Genomic DNA, 10,020 nt, shown 5'->3' on the forward strand with positions numbered 1-10,020 from the left:
TCCATAATTCTGCCTCCTTAACTGGAACTTAAATTAAGCCAGAAGGTTCAGTGATACAAAATAGTCTTTAACAGCATCATTTGTTTGCTTACCTTCGTTAGCAGTTCCTTGATCTTCTGGCTGGAGATGAAGAAGAACATGCTGTGCTGTTGTGTAACTATTTTCTTGCTCTTGACAAAAAGGCCTGGCTTCTAATCGGGAATGCTATTCCAGAGGTAAGGCATTTATGCGTTTCATTTAAATAAACTTCACTCGCATGAGAAAATACACTACCTCACCAGTAATGGTCTAAACTGGTTTTAGAAGCAAACAAAAACTCTGGTTCTGAGCTTGTCCCCTGTACAGTGAGCAGGTTGTCCCAGGAAGAGAATCTTCCTTGTATGTTGCTGAACTGGATTGGCCTTACGTTCTTCCACCGGCTCATTAGAGTGGTTCAGTTTACACCAGGGTTCCTCAACCTTGGCGACTCTAAGCTGTGCGGACTTCAACTCCCAGGATTCCCCAGCCAGCTTTGCTTTGGCTGGGGAATTCTGGGAGTTGAAGTCCGCACAGCTTAGAGTTGCCAAGGTTGAGGAACCCTGGTTTACGCTGAAATGGCTGGACTTACCACCAGATGGAGCCTGATCTTCTCTTCTCTTCACTTTGGCTAATTCAGAATTTGTGTCTTAAGTACTGCTAGGCTACCAATGAAAGGGGATATTGTAAAACTATAAATAACTTCATTTTTCCCACCAGGGACCAACAGCATATGTGCTAACTTGGGAACAAAACGAGTATGTGATTTGGAATCCAAGCCGTGGCCATTTTTATGGACAATACGATGCTTTCTGTCCACTGAAAAGTGTCAGCTGCTTGATTTCTGGAGACAATGTAAGTGAACCACGCCCCTAGCTCCAGCTTGCATGCTTGAGCAGTTCCCGCCAGCCACATGGGCTCACTGCCAGGTGGTTCACCTGCACATAGGTTTCTTGTCTGTCCTGCACCAGGTGATGTGGTCTGTTGCTGGGGACAGCTGGAATTTAATCTGCGTGCAAAAGATGTTCTCTGTGGAATTTCTTGGCTGTTCTTGCCAAGCAGATTCTTGACAAAAACCTTGTGTAAGAACTTGCGTCCAGTGCATGCTGAGCTTGTCAGGCTGGCTCCAGCTGGCATCGCAAGATTCATTTACAGCCACATGAAGAGCAGGTGCCTTCTTTCCCCCATCCTGGTCGGGAGGTGCCAGTTATCTTCCAAGCGAGCCAGTTCAGAGCAGAAGGGCCGTGGTTGCCTTCTGTTCAAGCAGCTACACAAAATGAGGGCAAGAGGCATCACGACCCATGCAAATGCAGCGGGTGTTTCTAGAGATGTGATGTCCTCTACCAGACCCTTTCATGGTGGCAGTGCAGAGGGTGGTGATACGTTTAGGCTCGGAGCTGAAGCGCTTCTGGATGTGGAGTTCAACTGAATTTTCCCCTTTATTGGCTGTATCCTGCCACTGTGTCAGAGTTTCAAATTAAAGTCAGAAGGTGCAAGATAATGTTTGAAAAGACCCTCCATATCACCCCTGCCTGGGTGAAGGTAAAGAAGCCTACGCAACTTTGTGGATTCACTCCAGACCTGTCAGTCTGGAATTAACAGAGACAATACTTAAAGACGTTTTTTCCTCTTAGGTTTGGTTTAATATTCAACGGTACGATTCCCCGCTAAGAATAAACTTTGATGTCAGCAAACCCAAATTGTGGAAACCTTTCTTTTCTAGAAGTTTACCATTCCCTGGCCTCCGCAGTGTGCAGGTAAAGGAGTTTTTATTCTGACATTAATGAGAACTATGATTACTAATAAAGGTACCCCGCCTTTTTTTTGGAGCTCAAGGCAGATTATGTGTGTGGGGTGGGGTCTCCCTTAAGAACAATTCTGTAAGGTGGGCCAGGCTGAGAAAGCATGACTGGGCTGAAGACACCCGTTAGGTTTTCATGGCTGAGGTGAACTTAAACCTGGCTTTCCCCGCTTTCACTGCACCACCCTGTCTCACTATATTACAGCATGGAAAAATAATAGTTGTCTTTCCATTGTACAGATAGTCCTCACTTACTGACTGGTCATTCAGTAACCACTCAGAGTTATGTTGGCACTGAAAAAGGAGATTTATAACTGGTCCTCAAAGTTGCGGCTGTCGCAGCATCCCTGCAGTCACGTGATTGCCATTCGGTCGCTTGACAATCGGCGTGCATTTATGACGGTCGCAGCATCCTGTGGTCACATGATCACTATTTGCGACCTTCCCTGCCAGCTTCTCCCAAGCAAAGTCAGTAGGGAAGCCAGCAGGAGGTTGCAAGTTACAGTCACGTGACATAACACTTAACGACCATGGGTGACTCACTTAACGACTGTAGCAGGACTGACATCATAAGTTCAGGTGGGGTCATGTGACATTCCACTTTAAAATCATACCACTTAGCGACAGAGTTGCCGGTTCCAATTGTGGTCAGCAGGTAAGGACTACCTGTATCTGAAATTCCTTAAGGGAGACAATAGAAATGAATGGTTTTAGTATCTTAGCAAATACTATCTGCTTTGCTTATTGATTGTGTTGTTTGTACTGCCACTTGCAAGGATGGAGTTTCAGGGTTTCCCTGCAGAGATCTTTTTACACCAAGCAGTTAAGTAGTAGCTCTATTAAACTACTACAGTAGTAGCTCTACTGCAGTAGGCCCTGCAGTTTTCTTGGCAACCTTTTTGGAAGTGGTTGGCCCTTGCCTTCTTCCAGGGCTGAGGGAGAGGGACTGGCCCAAGGTCATCCAGCCGGCTTTGTGCCCAAGGCGGGACTAGGACTCACGATCTCCTGGTTGCCAGCCTGGTGCCTTCACCACTAGGCCAAACTGGCTCTCACTCTCTTTAATCCATTTCTGTCCCCACCCACCTCAAGTAAATGTCTTCTCTTCATCTGATGCATTCATTCTCCACCCTGGTGCCCTCTAAATTGTTTTTTCTTGTTGTACAGTAGTCCTTTGAGTCAACTTTGACTCCTGGTGACTACATAGAAAAATTCCTGCTGTTTTCTTGGCAGCATTTTTTTGAGGCAGTTTGCCCTTGCCGCCTCCTTCCTAGGTCACCCAGCTGGTTTTGTGCCTGACGGACTACTGCTCACAGTCTCCCAGTTTCTGCTGCACCAAACTGGCTGTCCTAAGTAGTAGCTTAGGTATACTTAATAAAAATTGCATATTGCAAATGTAAAGGGTGCCTTTCTGCAACAGAAGTGTCAATCTGTAAAAACACATTTTCACATGTCCAAAAAGAAAAACAACAACCCTAGAGATCATGAAGATACTTAAGTTTAGTTCTTTTCTGTATACAGTGAGATGTTTTTCCAACTAACTGGTTAGCTTGCACTGTGGAAACCAGGAACCATACCCAACCCAAGCGAGAGCCAGTTTGGTCTGCTGGTTCATGTGCTGGACTCGGAGGGAGGAAACATGAATTCTTGTCCTGCCCCAGGCGCAGAGCCAGCTGGGTGACCGTGACCTAGTTGCTCCTGCTCAGAATCAGGGAGAGGGCGAGGGCAAACCGGTTCAGAAAATCTTGCCAAGAAAATGGCAAAGCTTGTCCAGGTAGTCTCTAGAACTCAGCACTGACTTCAAGGCAAAAAAAAGAAAGAAAAAGGACAATCAGCTCCAGTCCTTACCAAATACAGTAGAGCTGCTCAGATTCTCAAGCAGAAAAGTGTGCCCCCTCTTCCACCACCACCCACTTCCCAAACTGGAAAGAAGGTCATTTGTGCCTGATGTCATGCCAGGGGAAGAAAAATAGTTGGAAGCTAAACATACGATTTGATTGTCCTGAAAACTGAAGAGATCCAAAGGGCTTCTAGGTTTGCAGTCTGCTCTGCTTGGGCCCATTTGTTTCCACTGGGTTCTGTCTGTTTATGTTTGCATAAATTTCCAGGGTTTGCATCCAAACGAAACTAAGCCCTGTTGCTCCAGAATGCTTCGTTATTAAAGCACAACAATTTAATATGAAACCATGCGCAGCATGGCTGTATAAAACAACAAAGCAGCAAATGCATGAACTGTATTAGTGACATTCACTTAGTCAAAACGATTTTAATACAATTTTTCTTACGACATATTAATCACTTCAGGTCTTGAAAGAATAGAAGTACTGTTGTATTTAAACTGCTATAATATTGAAGTGAATTTCTTAAATGCTAAGTTACTCCTGTTTCTTATTTCATTAGCCTGAAGAGCTCTTCTACCAAAATGCAGACAAGGCAGCTGCACTACATTTACAGAGCAGGTAATTCTACATTAAACATAATATTCAAGGGCTGAAAAGTAATGCCTCCAATGTTAGAAGTTACCAACAGATGGCAGTACTGATGTGTCCTTTAGCATCTGTTCCTTCACTTCAGTAGGTGGGAAGTTGCTGCGGGAAAAGGCAGTATAGCTATGGTTGAATTTTTGACTGCTGAAGGATGCCCTCCAGTTGAACTTCACTGCCAAATGCAGATTGTTTATGGGGTTGAGTGACTATTGTGTGTTGTTGGGCCAAAAAATATAAAGATGGTGAACCAGGAACAGTTGATATGTGTGATCAAGAACGAAGAGGTCGACCTGTGCCAGCAACCAGTAAGTTTTACATGAAAAGGATGAACTGATAAAAGACAATTGGGAGATCATTCAGAGGGAAATTGCTGACAAGCTTGGCTTTTCAGATCACATTATTGATGTTCTTCAATATCAGAGGGTTTGTGCAAAATGAGTTCCTTGCACGGCAGGGATGAAAGTTTCAGGAATTAAAATTTGCCAGCAATTATTGTCCCACTACAAGAATGAAGATGAGGAACTTCTTCACAGCACCCTGGCAGCTTACAAAATAAGAGCTCATCATTATGGCCCAGAAAGAAGTATCAATCCATGCAGTAGCATCACAGAGTGAGGGGAAAACCCAGGCTTCAGCAGGAAAACTCACAGCTAGAGTGCTTTGCGACACAGATGGTATTATTTTTTTAAAAAATTTTTTTTATCCCACCTTTATTAGTTTTATAAATAGCTCAAGGTGGGGAACATAGCTAATATGCCTCCTTCCTCCTGTTTTCCCCACAACAACAATCCTGTGGGGTGGGGTGGGCAGAGAAAATGGGACTGGCCCAGGGTCACCCAGCCGGCTTTCATGCCCAAGGCGGGACTAGAACTCTCAGTCCGTCTCCAGCCCGTTGCCTTGAACCTGGCACCACCATCAGCACAGAGGACTACACTGCAGCACTCAAAACTAACAATTAAGCAGAGTTTGGAAGCAGAAGATTTTGCTGCAACATGACAGTAGGCCTCATACTTCACAAACCACAGAGGTTTGGATTTCATTGTCTCATCTGCCATACAGTCAAGATTTGGGGTCACGTGACTTTCACTTTTTTCCCAAAATTGAAGGAATACCTTCATAGTGTTGAAAGAAGTGAAAAGGCAGAAAGGGCTATCAGGAGCTGGTTGAAGAGCATGAAGCTCTTTCGTGATGGCTCTAAGCTTGCCCATCGTTGGCAGAAGTATGTAGTGAATGGTGGTGATTATGTGGAGAAGTAAATACTGGTAACGAAAGAACTAATTTGAAAATTATTTTCCTGTTGCTTTTATGAAAGTATTTCAGAGTCGTCATACACAAGGTGGGTGGCAGAGAAATTTAATAAATAAAAATAAATTTCTATTTAAACTAAAGTTATGGAGGTGGAGACATTACTTTTCATTCAACTCTCATAATCTGAAGTTAGTTGGTATTGGTTGTAATTCTCCCCTGTAATTTTCTAAAGAAAGCAAAGATTTTGCAAATCATTGACCCCTTTCTTGTATAGTTCTTCTGCTTAGATAAAACCCGGTCTAGTGGACCTCAATGCCCCTTTGGAGGCAAGGCACAAAACATTCCCATTGTATTTATGGCATATTATGCCATCTGCACCAATTTGCCTAACGATATTGCCACCAGTGACATGCTGTCCTATTTAATGGAGAACTGGGAATAACAGATGCTCCCTTTTCCCAACTGGTCCATTAAATCTTGATTTAATGGTAATTTTATTTTTCTTTAGTCCTTTTCACGCGGAAAACACATCTATGTCAGAAGACTGATCTGGAGTCCTTCCCTCATCTAGTTCCCTTGGCTTAAGGGACAAACACTGGTGTTTCTACCTCGTTTTTTATGTTGTGAAAATTGACTTCAGATGCTGAGTTATTACTAAAATATGGGGTTTATGTTACATTTCAAAACCAGTTGGTAGTTAGGAATTTGAACTGTATTATTTTCAGTACCCTTTTGTAAACCAAACGTATTTTATACATAGAAGTCAGAAATCACATTTCTGATGTAGGTTATCTATTTTTTTACCAAGGCAAACCTGCCACTCCAACTGAAAATGACTGTCAGCAGCTCACGCTTGAATTAATGTTCTGCATCTCCTGAAAAGACAGTTGCAGAGAACCCTCAGAATTTCAAATGCAGATTTAACCATTTTTTTAAAAAAAAATTGTAACTGCAGGCTTGAGAAGATTTTGAAGGAAAAGATCATGGAATGGCGGCCAAGCCACTTGACGCGCTGGAACAGATACTCTACTTCCGCCCTCCGGCAATTCTTGCCTCTGCTGGAGAAACATCAGGGCAAAGACGTAGAAGAGGATCATCAGGCAGAATTACAGAAACAACTCGGGGACTACAGGGTAAGGTGAAGAATTTATATTCCTGAAAGGCATTTAGTGATTTGATAGCTGTGATGCAGCAGCCACAGTGAGGTTACAGAGCAGTGTTTTTTGGTAGTTTTTAAGATGGGTGGACTTCAACTCCCAGAATTCTAGAAGCGTTTAGAAAGGACCTTGCCCCCACAGGGAGAAATTCCCATTTCTCTTAGACTTCGAAGCAGTTTAGTTTTCATCCCTCTTCTAATGGAAGGACAGTATTGTTCTGGTGGTTTCCCTGTAGCCATGTTTGGAAAGATCATCTGTTTTAACTGGTAAAAGCTCACATTTTTGGAAAACTGAGCAAGATTTCCTGAGAAGGGAAGGGCCAAGTCAGCCTTGATCTTGGTACAGTCTGTTCTAAATCAGTCCCTTGGCTCGCCTGGTGCTGCGTAAGGGAGACAGGCCACTGCATTTAGCATTTCCTGAGCCTGTTTTCAACCTTCCTTTGCATTCCTACTCATGTGCAGAAGAATGGTGGTTCTGATTAAACCCGTTTGTTTAGTTTCTTTTTCCAAAATGACGAATAAAGTAAAAGGAGTAACTTTTGAAGAATTTGGACAGTCGTCCTGTGGAGGGGAAAGCACCAAACGAGTGTCTGTTCCGCACATACCCGCGAAACGCAGAGCAGAGCAGAGGGAGCTGGGGTTTAATCTTAAATTATACCTGATACAGGTCTGGACCATTGTTTTTTAATTGGAGTTTGATAGGAGCGGCATCCGCACATGCAAGAGAGATGTTGCAAGCAGTGTTGCTGAATCCTGACTTAGTGACATTGTATGTTGATCTTTATTTGTGGGACAGACCAAAATTAGAATTGCTGGCAGGGCCATCCACAGAAAGAGGTCAAAAGAGTGAAGATGATGACCCCCCAACCATGTGACCTGTGTTGCAATACACATCATGAGGGGTGGAGCTTCAATTGTGTGGCTGTGGCCTCTCTTGACTTTTTCACCCCCGCCCCCCAATTGCTGGTAATAGCTGGTTGTGTACCGCCCTAGCTGTATGCACTATCAAATAAATGAAGCTCAAATAGGATTTGATGCTTCATTTATTTGATAGGAATACTGTCATCCCTCCTTGCTACCCTGATGTATGTTGTTTCCTGAATTATTTTTTATATCTTGCTTCCAACCCAGCAGATTGTTGGAAAGAAATTTTGTAAAGGGAGCCAAGATCCTGTCCACCAGCACAGGAACTCTCTGGAAACTGAACAGAACAGGACCAGATTCAGTGTGGAGGAAGAAGCTGGCAAAAAGACACACAGAGAAACAAACACAGAGGACAGACTTTATTAGTCCCTGGGGAGAAGCCCCAAGCACACATGCACAAACACTTTTTTACTTCTATGGCCACTGTTGGTAAATGGCTGAAAAGAATGCCCAAGCCATGTTCTGCAGCCTAACTTCTAACCCTGACGTAGAAATAAACTGTAAAATTTTTTAAAGCCTGTTTCTTGAAAAAAAAAATTTTTTAATTCACCCATTTGCCTGTTTTGTCACTAAGAGTGCATCGTAGGCTTTGTCTTCTCCAATGTAAATGAAAAGAGCAGAAAAGGAACTCTGTCCAGTTAGCGGTTAAGAATATCCTCTCTCTGCAAGGCCCACCCTGTGCTGTTAGAAGCGTGCTATGATAGGACGTGGTACATTGTTGGGAATTATTAGGTAATCCTTACCATTTTCTTCCCTTCTCCTTGCAGGTCTCAGGGTTTCCCATCCACGTGCCATTTTCGGACGTTACATCTATAGTAGAGGCTGTATATAGTACTGGAGTTCATAAGACTGAAATTCCAAATACAGAGTTTGCGCTAGCTGTGTATGTTCATGCTTACCCCAAGCACATTCTTTCGGTGTGGATTTACGTGGCTTCATTAGTTCGCAATCGATAGGACTGTACAGAAATAGTCTGGCTTCAGTCTTTTTCAAAAATTCTGACAGTCGCTGCTGTTTAAGGGATGTTTTGCCTGAGCCCACAGTACCACTAAGCTTCGCGTACAAAAGCACCTTCATTTGTGTCAGTATCTGAAGGGGATTTAGCACAAGAGAGCGATGGCTGCTAACACTAACAAGGGGGACTGGCCAGAACTGGAAACCAAACGCTCAAAGATGCTGCTCCTGCGTGGGGTCGGTCAGCTCTGCACTTCTGTATTTCCTGCCACATCAACGCAGGCGCACACTCCTTGCATCTGAAAAGTTTTCAAACATTTTGCCTTTATGTGGCTCATAAAATCTAACACCCTGGTGGCGTGGTGGTTAAGTGGCTGGTTTAGGACTAGGGAAAGATGGGTTCCAATCCAGTCTCAACCATGGAAACTCACTGGGTGACTAAGGGTGAGTTGGTCTCCCCCCGCCCAGCTAAAAGTCAGTGCGGTTTCAATACTACTATGAATACGCAGGGAAACTTTTTCTGCTGATACTGATTTAAGTGTAAAAGACCCCACCCCCAATCTGTTAAACTGGTAACCAGCAAGACTCCTTTCAGTGGGTGTGAAGGGAAAGCAATCACGGCTGTAGTCAGAGCCACATTTCTGCAGCAGGAATGGCAGCTCAGAAGTCTGGGGACTGTCCTCCAAACGGATGGAAGGCGATGAGGAGAGTTACCAGGATATCTTCGTGTCCTCATACGTGTATACAAGTAAACCCCCAGTACACCAGGCAAATTCTGGGCATCCGCTGTATGCAGAAAGCCCCCGTTCACATTTAATGGAGGAGAATCGTGTGGAGGGGCTCTTACCAGGACCACCACTGAATTGAATGGGTCTGAAACTGAACAGCTTTGGAATGGAATGGCAGGACTCTGATGTACTTGAATTAAACTTCTGTCTGCACTTTTTTTTTTAATGCAAAGTATGTATATATTTCTTGTGCGGTGTTTTTAAACTTTAAGCTGCTATGAGTGTTCTTTTTAACTGAAAAGACAGCATATAAATCAAGGAAAAAGCTATTATTTACAAAATAAAATAAGAAACCTCAAGTTAAAGTACATTTATTTTTCTCCAATTGTGACAGAGAAATATGACAAAAAGTTGTGTAGGGCCTGGTTCTTTCAAATCCTTGGACAAATTCCTTTATTCTTTAAGAAAGAGACAGTTCTCACGACTGCGTGCGACACAAAACCAAGCACTGTACCTTTCAATGCAGGCAATCCTCGTTTAGCGACAATTGGGACCAGCAATTTGGTTGCTAAGTGATGTGGTCACTAAGTGGGAAATCACATGATTGTGACTGGGCTTCCCTTTTCCCCACTCCTCCACCCTTTGGAATGCTCACCCAGCGCTGGGATAATTAGGGAGAAGGGATTGAATGTATTTACGTTCATTGGAGAG

The 10,020-nt window shown here is 43.6% G+C and overlaps 1 protein-coding gene across 2 annotated transcripts in view; it reads left to right on the top strand.

The window, feature by feature from the left end:
* CC2D2A (coiled-coil and C2 domain containing 2A) overlaps window positions 1-9,668 on the top strand; it is a 53,683-nt gene extending 44,015 nt beyond the window's left edge. For both annotated transcript variants that reach the window (XM_063309622.1, XM_063309623.1), the window contains exons 28-33: window positions 102-215; window positions 736-870; window positions 1,650-1,772; window positions 4,214-4,272; window positions 6,503-6,680; window positions 8,395-9,668. In XM_063309622.1, the coding sequence (XP_063165692.1) occupies window positions 102-215; window positions 736-870; window positions 1,650-1,772; window positions 4,214-4,272; window positions 6,503-6,680; window positions 8,395-8,583 (798 nt within the window). In that variant the 3' untranslated portion in view covers window positions 8,584-9,668. The remainder of the gene's footprint in view (window positions 1-101; window positions 216-735; window positions 871-1,649; window positions 1,773-4,213; window positions 4,273-6,502; window positions 6,681-8,394) is intronic.
* Window positions 9,669-10,020: the final 352 nt, after the last annotated feature.

This window comes from Candoia aspera, chromosome 8 (genome assembly GCF_035149785.1).
Source record: "Candoia aspera isolate rCanAsp1 chromosome 8, rCanAsp1.hap2, whole genome shotgun sequence".
NCBI classification, from domain to species: Eukaryota; Metazoa; Chordata; class Lepidosauria; order Squamata; family Boidae; genus Candoia; species Candoia aspera.